The sequence below is a fragment of the Paramisgurnus dabryanus genome, chromosome 18 (genome assembly GCF_030506205.2).
Source record: "Paramisgurnus dabryanus chromosome 18, PD_genome_1.1, whole genome shotgun sequence".
Taxonomy (NCBI): domain Eukaryota; kingdom Metazoa; phylum Chordata; class Actinopteri; order Cypriniformes; family Cobitidae; genus Paramisgurnus; species Paramisgurnus dabryanus.
This window is the reverse complement of record NC_133354.1, coordinates 31,997,768-32,012,022: the sequence shown is the minus strand read 5'-3', so window position 1 is coordinate 32,012,022 and position 14,255 is coordinate 31,997,768. Positions and strand designations below refer to the sequence as shown.

Genomic DNA, 14,255 nt, shown 5'->3' with positions numbered 1-14,255 from the left:
AACATTAGTCCCATATTTACAAGCAAAACAAGTTTTTTGTTTAATAAATGTAATTAATTAAGTGCCTTACCGTAATTTCTGGACTATAAGCCGCATCATTTAAAAATGCGTCATTAAGACGAAATAACATATATAAGTCACAGTGGACTATACGTCGCGTTTATTTAGAAAATTATTTCACAAAATCCAAGCCGAAGAACAGACATTTAATCTGGAAAGGCAAGTTATTCAACTAAACAATAGCAGACAGAACAGCAGGCTGAATAGCTGTCTGTACGTTAAAGTAATATTATCAGTTATTTAAACGATAAACCATAGCATACAGAACTTACCTGGAAGGTTGAATAGTCTAAATCAACCGAACAAGCCAACTAGCGTGAAGTTCGCATACTCGTCATTCCACATTACTGAATCCATTAAATTACATAAATACTGAAGCAGCATATGGCGGACTCTCGCGGCTGTAGACGGTAATGTTGTCTCTTGCCTCATAAATGTCAAAATTAATTCATACTGACTTACAAGGCGCACCTGATTATAAGACGCAGCACCAGCCAAGTTATGAAAAGAAAACGCGGCTTATAGACCGAAAAATACGGTACTGTAATTTTAATTCAAACTACGTAAACACTATGTTAAAAGAGTTGAACCTGGAACATTCTTGTAAATCCCTCATTAATCTCTCTGGTGATGAGTATCTGTGTATTAACACTACCCTCCCTCCATCTGTCTATTACTCACTGTCAGTTGTGTCAGAGTCATTGCTACTGGTGGAATACTTCCTCCTCTTCAGTTCATTCTCCATCTGTCAGAAAAAAAGTGATGACCAATTAACAAACACTCAAAAACCATGCAGAAGAAACACTATGCAAACCTAATTAAAGCAATATGACATTATAGTCAAAGCTTATATACATTTCAAATACCAGTAAAGAGTCAGTAATAAAATAAGAAATCAAATTATGAGCAATAGCACAAATAGCACAGTATTAATAAAATAAATCTAAACAAAATAAACATTGCTGTTAGGGCTGTCACAATGATTAAATAATCATCTCATCACAATTGTTTGACCTCATTGCGATGATATCAGATCACCGCAATGATTTCACATCTCTCTAAAAACACCTAATGCTGCAAAACATTGATAAGTAGTATGAACTGCCAGGTAAAACATTCTTTTCCAATTCAGCAATTCCAAATTTAGGGAAGGATGCTACTCTTAAGGATCTGTAAGGAATCAGTTTTTTGCAGCTACTACAGACATGTGGTCCAGTACTATGACCTTTGTATTTAAGGCTTGTTCTGGTATAGTCAGTTTATTTTGATTGCATTTTAATTTTAGTTATTTTTCAGACACTTTATTGTGTTTATTTCTTAAGAAGAATTTTCAGTTTTTGAAAGATATATTCATTAAATATAAATATATTCATTTTAAATATGTGTAAGTGTATTTCTATTTATTTCCAAGTAAACCTTGTGAATCACAACAATGTTTGAAAATTATTTAATGAACAAACAAACAAAAATGGATGAGAATTAAATGTCAAAGCAATAAAACATTTAATTAATCGTAATAATTGACATAATTTCCCAGTCAATTAACCGTCATAATCATGACACCCCTTACTGCTGAAAAATACGGTACTGTAATTTTATTTAAAACTACGGTTTTTCAGATTGATCTGAACAATGGAAGATGCAATTGAGGATGATATATTCCTGAAGAAACTGTAAGTCATTTATATTTGCTTTCATGTAATATGCTTATGGCTTGTGCAGTTCAGCCTACACAAGCGACCTCGGCAGACTGCACGCTTCTGATTTAAAAACTTTAGCATTGTTTACAAACGAGGATGCATGATCGTCACGTAATGGCGGATCTACATGCTGTTTTAGACACAGTTATTCACTTTCGTTTTCTTCATGGCAACTTTCGGTTAGGCTGCACTGCCGGATTTTTTAAGTGTGTGCTGTAATATGATTCCATATATTGTTTACAATTCCATATTGCGCTTTACACGCGACACCGTTTTCATGAGCGCCGCGTTGTTTGCGCGGAGACGCGAGCTCGCGCACATGGACGCCATATGCGATGTGTTTTTAAAGTTCATACGCGCTTACAGAAACACGTTAGAAACGGAAGCCACCTGAAAACAGCTTTTTATCAAACTAATCACTGCAGATGTTTATCTGAGATGTTCTGAATTTAGTCCAAATGTACATGATAGTTTATCTGAATGTAGTGCTATATTTACCCATCAGTTACGTATGTAAGGGTATTTCTGTGGACAATTTATGCTAATAGCTGTTCATAACTCTCTTACAGGTCTGCATCCCTCTCATCAGTACAAAACTAAGAAGTGGAAAAACAAATTCACACTTTTTGGAAATAAAGTTATATGTTAACATGAGCCACATGAAGTTTACAGCTCTGTTGTTTATCAGTTTCTTATACAAGTTAAGTTTTTGAATTGGGTTTGTTTCCAAATAAACTGAAAATGTCCTACTGACCTTCATTTCTATTTTGATTATATTGTTAACTTCTTAATAAACCTCAAACAAACATGTATACATTTATTTGTCCTCACATTCTTTACTGTAGTTTCCCCTCACATTCCTGCCTCATTATGCAGCTCATTATGCGATTCTTTTGTTGCTCCTCTAAACAAAAACTTAAGTCTTAAATTTCTAAATCAATATATTGTTTATGTGAATGAGTAGGCAGAATGATTTTCATATCATTTTAAAGAAAAAACTCTAGACTACTAGATTCTGTTTAGAAAGGTCTTGTTAAAACATGTTTAGTATGGGTTTTGTGGACTTATATCAGTGACTTAAAAATGTTGCTTTTTTAAAAACCACACATAAACATTATTCTCTCAAAAATACAAACATGTACATACATGTAGCTCATATAATATTGTAGCCCAGTTTGTGCTGAACGCAGTGTTATGAGACACTTGCCATTATTATGTTTTAAAGCAACTGAAAAAAGACCAAATGTAAGAGCATGTCAGAACCTCTGACAGTGTCCCAAAATGGTCGGACCCCAGAGGGTTAACCATAAACCATGCAAACACAATCCATTACACAAATACACAATAATGTGATTGTTTGCAATGAAATATTGGCCCATTAAAAACAGCAAAGATCTACAACGTTGTGTTTTGAGTCATTGCTTGAACAAGGGAATCTGATAATCACAGTCAGTCAAGACCACCAATCTTATCTGAAGGCTAGTGTTGGGCGATATGCCCCATTTTAAGATCGTGCTATCGTGAGCCTATGAGATCGACGATGCACGATAGTAGTTTACTCATTTATTTATTTTTTACAAATTTTTGACAAGTCACTTGAGTGGTGGACAAAAAAAGAAGTTGATTTACTCTAAGCGCGTCATTAAAACAAAGCGCTCAAAAATTTCCTGCGTGCCAGGGAGCGGGAACAACAAACTCGCTGGTTTTAACCCTCTGCGTGCTAACATCCTCTCCAGTGCAAGTAAATGTCAGAGCCCCATGTATTACAAGCTTATGTGCGAGGAAGAGTCAAAATCAAGCGCATTGCAAGTTTGGATGCTTAAAGGAGTGCATACTGCACGCATTCAGGTCCGAGCAATAGTCCAAGATGGCCACATTAAGTCCTCTCAGAAAAATCTTAATTTAGCTTAAAAACTTTTACGTAGGAGTCTTAGATTAAGAGCGATATATATAAAATAAATAAAGTATAAACTTAAGTGCTATTAATGTCATACTTAACGTATTAGATAGGAAATAAACAGCGTCACAAGGTTCTGTCAGTTTGTGTGATTACTTTGCTTATAGACGTCTGTAACAGACCTAAATCATCTTTGCTGCATAGTTGCATTTTTTCTAGTTACCGAACCTGTTACTGTAGTTAATGCAGTGATTACTTTTATTTCTGGCGTTATATTATATTATTATGTCTCTAATAAGATCGCTCACAAACATGATTCCTGCACGATCTAATGTGTTGCATGTTATTAACTTACTGTCATGCATTGTGTGCAACATTTTTTGTCTCCCTCTTAAGCCTCCTAAAAGTCCTTGTCCATGCTCCTAACAATTTTGACCTTAAGACCTCTTTTAAGGGTTAAGATGCTTTCTGAATTACTTTTTCTATACTAGGATTTTTTCTTTAATTTTAAAAGTAAACGCCCACATTTCTAAGAATTGTCTTAGAAATGCGTCACTAGGAGCTACTTTTTGCATTAAGATTCTTTATGAATATGGGCCCAGGTGTTTGCGAGAAGGAATCTGCGCACATTACAAGCTCTCTCACGCAAAGTGAAGCCCACAAACCCTCTCAAGCAATACGCATGTTAATGTGAAACTATGATGGTAATAATAAGAACCATTGCCAACTATCGTGCTGAAAGCCTGCTATTGGGGATATGTCTGACGATCTTCGATGCACGATACTATTGTCTATCGCCACAACTGTACTGCAGCCCATGGGTAGAAGGTGTGTTTTCAGTGCTGTGCAGGCGGATTAGCATGTGGCAGAGTATACAGAGTACTTTGCTCTCACTGAGCTTTGTCATACAGTCCACCAATCAGTCTGTGCAGCGCTGCATCAAGACGAAACTCCCGTTTTGCCCAATAGTGAACTCTCATTTACCATATGTTGTGTAATTTATGTGGCCGCCGTGCCCTATTATCACCATTAATATATGCTACCAAAGATAATACTAATAGAGCACAAAATAGTTTACAGAAACTCCTCATCAAACTCCACATAATGATGTATTCTCCTTTGAATGCACAAAGTGACTGAATTTCTTCTGAATTACTTCATGTCATATAGTAAATGATGACAAAAATGTTTAACAAAAACAATTTTTAAGATAAGCATGTGATTACATCGCAATTAACCGCACAAAAAGTGTTTAATTTATTTGTGCTATTGCTCATAATATGATTATTTGTTGTAATTGTATTTCTGAATGTTTACTTTGAAAAGATTAAAATGTATATTAGGAGTAAGGTTAATAGTTTTTGTGTCATAACATAATTTATTTGGTTACATGGGTAAAAATAAATAAAAACAATAAACATTGCCTGTTTAATTTTAGTGCTTTTTGTGATTGGGCCAGTGGAAATTTTCTCAGGAAAAGTAAAAATCTGAATCAAAAGGAAAAATGCTTTGCGTTGAGCCCTGCTGCTTAACTTCCAAACTGTGCATTACGGGTTGACAGGGTGTGCACAGAGCACATGGTGTGTGCGTTTCAGCTGAGCTGAGAAATTGAGCATGAACACATGAGTTTTGGTGAGAGAGAAAGTAGACCACAATCCTCCAAAGAGAAGGAGACATATTCAGCTGTTCTCTCCTCCATGGCAAAGCCAATGCTGCTATTCTTAGAAACAAATCAGCAGGAGAAAAAGAGTAACAGAGCAGAGCTGTAGGAGACAAGAAAGTCCAGCTGAAACACTTTTTCATAGGTACCACAGCAGGGTTTCTTAAACATTACTCTATTATATGGCCCTTACAAATAGCACTCAATGGTTGTTTACAATAGTACTATTTTTTTTAAATGATAGCATTGCTCCAAAATATTGACTACATTCACATGCACCCTCATAATGTGATTATAATGAGGTTTTGTAAATGTTGTAATTACACTTCATCTCATCTAAACACATACTTTGATCAAAATAATGAGATTAAGCTCATAATTTCAGCAAGTATAATCATATTAAAACCTGGCATATTTTGCAATACACAACCATGTAAACACTTTAAAGCTCCACTGTGTAAGATCTACTCCCATCTAGCGGTGAAATTCTATATTACAACCAACTGAATATTACTTTCAACCCCCCCCCCCCCCATTCGGAACGCGTTTTAACTCGTACGGTGGCCGTGTCATGCCATGGTTAACATGGCTTCCAGTAGCTACAAAGCAAAAGCAATGAAAAAATGAACAATTTGCAATGTAAATGTTTTGATGTGATCCATCAAAGCACACAGATTTATGTTAAACATGGAAAAAGTCTGATTTTCATGATATGTCCGCTTAAAATCACATACATCCATAAACATAGCTTAGACACTCATTTTTCATCGACGCGAGGAAAAATATCCCAGGGGCTGTTACACTTGGTATTAAGATGTGTTTTCGTCGATCGGATCACAAGTGGATGAGAGATACACATCACGTTTACACTTGGCGTTTAAATCCGTCTCTTTTTGTCCATTTTCGACCGCTTCTCTCCAGATTACTGAGGGCATGGTCTGTGGACGAGTCCCTCTCCTGTCATTTAATCATGAGCGGGAGTAATGACGGGTTTAAATGGACGCAAACTAATATTATGTCAGAGTTGACTAAAATCCACATTACTGTGTGACACTTGCTTTTTATGTGAACGGCCCCTACGCTAATAAGATTTTGTTTCTCTCTCCCTGTCTCGTCCTCGATCACGAGGACAATAAGACAAACAGATCCAGTTCCGGTAAATGTGAAAGTCGGCACACCTCTGATCTACTGGCTGTTCTTCAACGTGATGTCCAGCTGATGCCTGACCAAAGACCACCGGCAGAACCCGCTTAATCTCCGCTTAATCTCCGCTTAATCTCCTTCCGTTTCAATGTGTATATATATATATCTCCCAAGGGTTTTTTCCTCCTAGGACTTTTTTTTTACTTCCCCGGCTAAAATTCCGGGGGTTTTTTCTCCTAGGGGGTTTTTCAACCCGGGGAGGCAGCCTTTTTGGGCTTAACTTCTATACGTTACATTAGTAATACGTTTGCTTATAATGTTGATTTATAGCTACAGCAAATTTAGCTGCTTGTGCTATCGTGTATAATGTTATGCTATCTGTCGATTTTCTGTGCTTTTCACTACATCTATTATGTAAAGCTGCTTTGATACAATTACCAAATTGTGAAAAGCGCTATATAAAAAAAAAAGTCCAATGCTTATGTTTAAAAGTAAACATGTTACATGTCCGTGTATATGTAAGAGCTTTCTCTGATATTGGTGACTTTCACACGCTTGTAAAATGAAACGAAAGACGCGCAGATCAGACGCTTTAGTTTTATCAATGAAAGGCTAAAAATAGAGCTGTCACCGTGTGTTTGTGCTAGAGGTCAGAGAAGATGAAAAACATTTATTTCAGTACCTCAGATTACATAAATGGGCGGAGAGACGGCGTGTGGCTGTTCGAATACATTAAACCACATGCGTGTTTACACTAACAAGAGTTATACATAACCATGCTATAGTTAGCCAAGAATTTACACCATAGACTGTATCGATGTAAACGAATATGCTGAATTACCTGTGGAGAAGATATAAAATGCAACTTCTGTGTCCCTTGAGCCCCATCTTGGAAAACTAACATTACTCCAATATTGACTTTGGTCTTGTTGTTTTTCCTGTCGCATTGTCGTTTTAAATCCCCTTTTCGCTTCCTTGGCGACATGTTTTAATGTCCTCAAAAATAGGTCTTCAACAGGATTTCAAATCTGCCTCAAATCAAAGCATTAGATCGCGGGATCATCACGGTGTGCAGCTGTTGTTGAATCCGAAGGATTCAGTCTGCACAGGTCACATATGTGGGCTGCATACGTCATCAAACCTGGTTTATTTAAATAAACTGAGCATTACATTGACAAGTCATAAGCATATTACATCAATTTACAATTAACTAAGAATAATTGTCAGCTTTATAATTGTTAATATTCTGAAATAAGACTGTCTTGATGACGTATACCGACTACACATGCAACCTTGGGAGGCTTCAGCTAGCGGCCAGCGTGAGTGTAGTCTGAAAGCGCGAAAGGCGGAGCTTGAATTTCAGGGATGTCCCTCGTCGGCGAATGTATTTCAAAGATGGAGGCACAACATGGATTCAGCCAGTCAAGCGACTCGACCTGTTTGAATTGCGTCAATATAAGAGGTTTTTACTAACCTCCACCCACAGGAATACGTCAGTTGCCAGCTAAGCTCAAACGGCTCAGGCTAGGGCTGGACAATAATTCAATATCAATATATACCGCAAGATATATTTTTTAGATAACGGTGATATGAACTTTAAACACATTTCCAATATTTCAATATAAGTTACAGAGTGTTAAGTAACATATACCCCAAAATATAAGCTTTGGCATTGCAAAGTGTGCATGCATCAACATCGAGGCGGGACTCGAGTCACCTTTTTCCATATTGACCTTCAGGTAAGTTTTTATTTAACTTCTTGATATCATCATGAATGGAAATGTTAAGTTATTTAATGGTAAAATCTACCCAAAGATTAACTTGCACTGTAAAAAATTGCTGTAATTATGCAGCTGGTTGCCAGTAACTTACTGTAAAAGATAAAGACTGAAAATGTTTCATGTTCATTTAACTTTGAACAAACTGTTGCCAGTAAATAACATACATTTACAGTATAAAAGTATAATCTACACTAAGTTAGTGGCAGTTAATTTTACTAAATTTTTATAAGTAATTAGTTATGAGAAATATCAGGTAGACCTTACCTAATTATTTTGTGTCGTCATAGTTGTTAAATTTAGGTACTCTTTTCTCAAATATCTAAGATAGAATCGACTCAAACAAAGTGAGTGCAAATTGTTACATCAATTTTAATGAGTAGATTCTATAGGTTGTTTTTTACAGTGTATATGAGCCTGACAGTGCACTTTATTGACAACGATTGGAAGCTTGTCAGCTTATGCCTTAAAACTGTGTCTTTTCCTGAGGATCATAATGGGGAAGCAATTGCACCCGTACTCGCAGATGCGCTCGCCTTCTGGACCGCCAGGTCTGCTTCACCACAGATAGCAGGACCAAAGTCATCAAAGCCACCCAGTTGAACATATGGACAAGACTACAATGCTTCGGGCCCCGACTGAACATATTGTGTAGTTATACACAGTAATACAGATGTGGCCTTTAAAAACGCGCGTTTTCTCCCGCGGCATTCGCCAAATCGTCTCGCGGAGTCACGCAGAATTCTGCAAGTGTTTTCGGGGGGGCTACTTTCTCTTTTCCCTTAATGTGTTTCGCTTCACAGAAAATCCACCAGGTGGCGCATAAAAAACTACATTTTTATATGCGTTGTCATTGCGGTTGTTTCCAGAAGTTAATAAGGGCATTGCTGAATATTTAATATTTCTATTAAAACAGCAAAGTGACGTCAACCCCTTCTTGCCAGCATAACAGCGCATACATATATTAAGATGACTGTACGTGCAATGGGCATTTATACTAAGTGCAACAAAGAATTTAGTGTGAGCCTAATACCCTGAACTCTATTTACAATGAATATCTTAATTATTTGTGTTGTCGAATTTTGACACCGTTTCATTGTTTGTTTATAATATTAATAATTATGTCCGTTTTTCTAAAAGTATTAATATTTTAAAGAGATTCATGTGGTATAAAAATACATGTTTTAAAGTTAAAAATGTTGTAAAAATATATTAGTATTATTGTTCTTAATATATTAAGAACAATAATATGACACATGTATATTGCGCTAAAATGATATACATATGGACAGAGGAATTCTTCTCAACCACCACCAATAAAGTTAAAAAAATATTCTTTAGAAAAATAGCGTTTAAACCCACGCAGAGCGAACAAGAAAACATGGGCCTATGCTTACATACTGTACAGTGGGCATATGATATCTTTATTTAGTTTTACATATTTAAAACTTTAATAATACCTTTCTTGCGCATATAGGCAGTCAGTGTTATGATTTTTTTTAATCCTTTCAGCCGTTATTCATAACAATAAACAGATTTCCTTATTGAAAGAAAAACGTAGAAAATGTTATTATGGGTATAGTTGATGCAAATAAAATGTGCAGTATACAAAAAATGCAAACAAATTATTTCTAAAAGTGGCAAGATTTTAAAAAGATAAAGGTGGTATAAAGAAAGACATGAGAAAAGTAGAGGTATGCAAAAGAGCACAGTTTAGTTATTGTTAATTAAAGCGGTTTTATACACCTTTGTTTGAATTGACAAGCATTTTATTCGCCACTTTCAACACATTTTGTGATTCATTTACTGATTTATTACAGAAAATTGTTGTCAGAAGCAAAGCTATTGTACAAAGCATCTTTATATGTATGTTTTAAAGTTAAAAATGTTGTAAAAAATATATTAGTATTCTTTAATTTAAGAATAACAATATGATACATTTATATTGCGCTAAAATGCAATATACATTATTCTGCAAGCAATATAAATTATTCTCAACCACCACCAATAAAGTGTAAACATTATTCTTTAGAAAAAAAAACGGCGTTTAAACCCGTGTTGCGTGGAGCGAACAAGAAAACAAATGCTTACATGCTTATTCGGCATATGATATCTTTTTTATTTAGTTTTAAAAGTGGCAAAAAAGTTCTTAAAATCTAATGAATACTGGTTTTGTAAAATGTATATAACTGCAGATGCGTGCGTGGGATCCGGGCAGGTATCATTTTCCTCCAGACCTTGACGCATGGTCGCGGGAAGGCGAGAAATATATATTTTTTTAGGTTAAAATATTTTGCACAATTGATATATTACTTATGAATATTTAAGGAAATTATTTTTGACACACGTAGGTTATTACGTGTATTTTGGATTTTAATTTCATTACTGTGCCTATCCGTGGCCTCATCCGAGCGCACTTTCTCCGCCTTGCATCTTTTGAAGACATTGGTATGCAGCACCATGACCCAGAAAAGACTCACACACCTTTCCCTGATGCATGCCCACACAGAAATACTGAACTCCCTGGATATTAGTCCTCTAGCTCATGAGAGACTTTGGAATCTCTATTATACAACCGGCGCAATTCGCGAGGCGAGTTTTTTCTGTTCGAGTAAAGAGCGCGTTGATAATATGCGTATTAACGGAATGACAACGCGGGTTTGTTTATTACATGGATGCGCAGCAGCACAAAAACGCTTTTTAATATGAAAAATTAAAGGATTAAAATGTAACAGATTATTATTGAGTCTCTTGGACATAAATGATGACCAATTATGAGACGTTAGAAGGCGCAAAGAGCTGCTTCATATAGCTAAGTAAATAAATGCTTTGCTTTAAACAAATGCATCTACTTTTAAATGTTTTTTTTTTAAATGCTACCCAACGGATTTATTGTATATAATGACTCTGCACCTGTAGATATGGTGAGATGAGAAAACATTTTAAGTAATGCTTTTAAAAAAAACATTTCGCTGTCCAAGTGCTGAAATGGCTCTCCACACGTTTGTAAATTCTTTATCTTTTGTTTGTAACAAATAAAGTATTTTTACAGTACAAACCTTATATAAAGCCTATTCTAAAAATGTAATTATACACCATGTTTTTCTTTATAAAAGTATACAATATCAGAACTAAACCCATTATTATTTTTGTTCAAATTATGAATTATTTATATGTTTAAAAAAGACAGTAATAGTACTATTTAGTAAAAAAAGATCTATATAAAAATATACTAGGTATGTTAATGTGAGAATATTTTACATCTGTTAATCGACGTGTGATCTTAACTTAAAAACGAAAGTAAAATATGTTCGTCCGCATGGACATTGAAAACTGTGAAGTTTAATTAATATTATATGTTGTTATAATATTATATGTTGTATGTAAATTGTAACGAAAGTAATTCCCCCTGGGATAAGTATTTTTGCTTCTGATTAATAGCGCATATTCATCTGAGAACTGATGATGTCTGTGTTTCAGACCCTGGCTGTGTGCCCTGAAGTGTATATGACAATAAAGTAGTAAATCTCAATGTATTTATTTTTAAAATGTATTTTAAATAGGCCTATAGGCTCATAGGTTTTTTGGTTAAAAAAAATCACAGCACCCCCTGTTCAAAATGACTTCCAGCGGCCCTGCCTTGACGCTTTGTGTGTTCGACTTTAAATGGTGCGGCGCTGACTGGTCGGCGTATGACATCAGAGTACCGCGAGAGCAAAGGTAAAGTCGGACCATTTGTAACATTTCGACTTGCTCTCGCGGTACTTTGATGTCTTAGTTGCCGAACTGTCTGCGCAGCGCCACATAGAAACGCCCTTTGACTCTTTAAGGCAAAGTACCAGCAACATGAGAAGTGGTGGCACGCAAAAGAAAGTGAAGGTACGCAGTACGCTAAAATATAAAGTGTCTGTACTGCGAGCACTGGTTTAGTTATTTACATCGTGTGTTGCTCTTTCACCATTGTGCACCCGCGCACTCGCTCTGTAGTTTGTAGCTCGCGCTCCGGCTTCGATAAACAATGCCCGTTTCTCAATACCAAGTAGGGGAGAGTGGGGCAAAGTGAGCCAGTGGGTAAGTTGACCCACCCCCTTTATCTAGGCAACCATACAGATTTGTAGCCGTGTGACCACAAATACAGGTAGCAACCATAATTTATATTTGGCTATGTTAAATACACTGTAAAAAATACTTTGCTGCCTTAAAAATTTTTGTTGAATTAACTCAGATTTACAAGTCATCTCAACTAACTATTATTTATCTTGACTAGAGATGAGTTATTATAACTACAGGTGAGTTGTTATAACTTATAAAATTAAGTTGACTTTTCACAACTATATTTTATAAGTTGTGACAACTCATCTCTGTTGACATGACTTGTAAATCTGAGTTGATTTAACAAAAAATTTTAAGGCAGCAAAGTATTTTTTACAGTGTAGAAGGACAAATTAAAGAGTTATGATTAAAGTATGATTTAAAAAAAAAAAAAAAAAAAGTTTTTATCCTATCAAAGTAAAATGTATACATACCAGGTAATGGCTGTTATGTCAAAGTAGATTTATCCAGGTCTAAATATTTATACCATACATATTGGTGATAGGCTAATGTATAAAACCATGTGAATGATTTAGCTAAAGATTAGCCTGAATTACTAAGCTAGGCAGTTTTCCAAAACGGTGGCTGTGGGGCAAAGTGAACCAGATGGGGTAAACTGAACCAGGGGTTCAACCCCACCATGAGGCACTGTAACCATTGAACATGTTTCATAACAAAAAGAGCCTAGGTTATATCAACATATGTCAAATTAAGTTACCTGATATCCACTTAATTTTATAAGTTATAAACATTCATTTAAAATAACATACAGCGTATGTATTAGGCCTATTTGCTTAAATTGCATTTTAACAAAGAAACTGCAAGGGTTGAAATTAAAACCCAACGCGATGGTGAAAACTGGATAAACCGGTTTTCTTTTGATTCCCTGATGATGAGGTGATCGATTAGCATTGGGGGTTGGCAAAGAATTGGCAGACCTAGGGGTGGGTGGTTTTTAATTTCTTGACTCTGTGTCACTGGTAGCTGCTAAAACAAGCAGCTAAACCATGTACAATTAATTACATTTTGGAATTAACTTCCTTCATGTCTTTTTATTTATACACTGTAAAAAATATTTTCTGAATTTTTAAGTAGTTAGCATTAAATATGTTTACAAACAATTGGTTTACAAACTCTGGGATGTTTGTGATTATCATCATTCAGAAAAGTGGTGCTTGTGTACTTGTGTTTTACGTGATTAAATCATGAAGATTACATTAGTTTCTTTTCAGTGTAGAACAGTTTGTAATCAAAATGCAAAAATAGCCTATAGTATATTTATAAACATCGCTGAAACAAAGAGTGAATTAAAATTAAAAAAGTAATAAAGTTAAAGCTGCTGATAATTTTGTTTATATTTACTAGCCTTTTCTGAGTGAAAAATGTTTAGATTTTGTTAAGTAGCCTAAATCCTACTCCAATTTATTTCAGTGTGGGTTTCTCATTTTTATCAGCTTTCTTTTGCTTTTCAAAGGGCCGTCTACCTTTGCTACCGCCAGTGCTTTAATGTGGGCCGGTAGGCGCCAGTACTCAGTACCGCCACTTCCAAATATAGCTCTTGCGTACCACCACCTCTCCCTGCGCCCAGAACGTACTTCTAGCGTACCAGAACGCTCATTTGCACATCTGTTTAAATCAGAGGCTTAATTTAATCCTTTAGCTGCGCTGCCGCTTTTCAAAGCGCCCTTCACAATGCAAGCTACCTAATTCGTCCCACCGAGAGCAGAGACTACATTACCCATACACCTTTGAGTTTTACAAGTTAAAAGCGCATGCGTAGCTTTTGCTGCTGTCAATAGGCTTGTTCGACTTCATGCGGCGCCCCGAGAATCGACAGCCGGAAGACGTCACAGTATCGCGAGAGCGAGGCGAAATATGATTTCTTGAATCATTCTCGCGGTACTCTGACGTCATCCGGCTGTCGG

The 14,255-nt window shown here is 35.9% G+C and overlaps 1 protein-coding gene across 1 annotated transcript in view; it reads right to left on the bottom strand.

Annotated features, from left to right (window-relative positions):
- Positions 1 to 14,255, bottom strand: part of jade2 (jade family PHD finger 2) — a 99,324-nt gene that overhangs the window by 68,537 nt on the left and 16,532 nt on the right. The window contains exon 2 of the mRNA XM_065287657.1: positions 742 to 805. Coding sequence (XP_065143729.1) covers positions 742 to 805 — 64 coding nt within the window. The remainder of the gene's footprint in view (positions 1 to 741; positions 806 to 14,255) is intronic.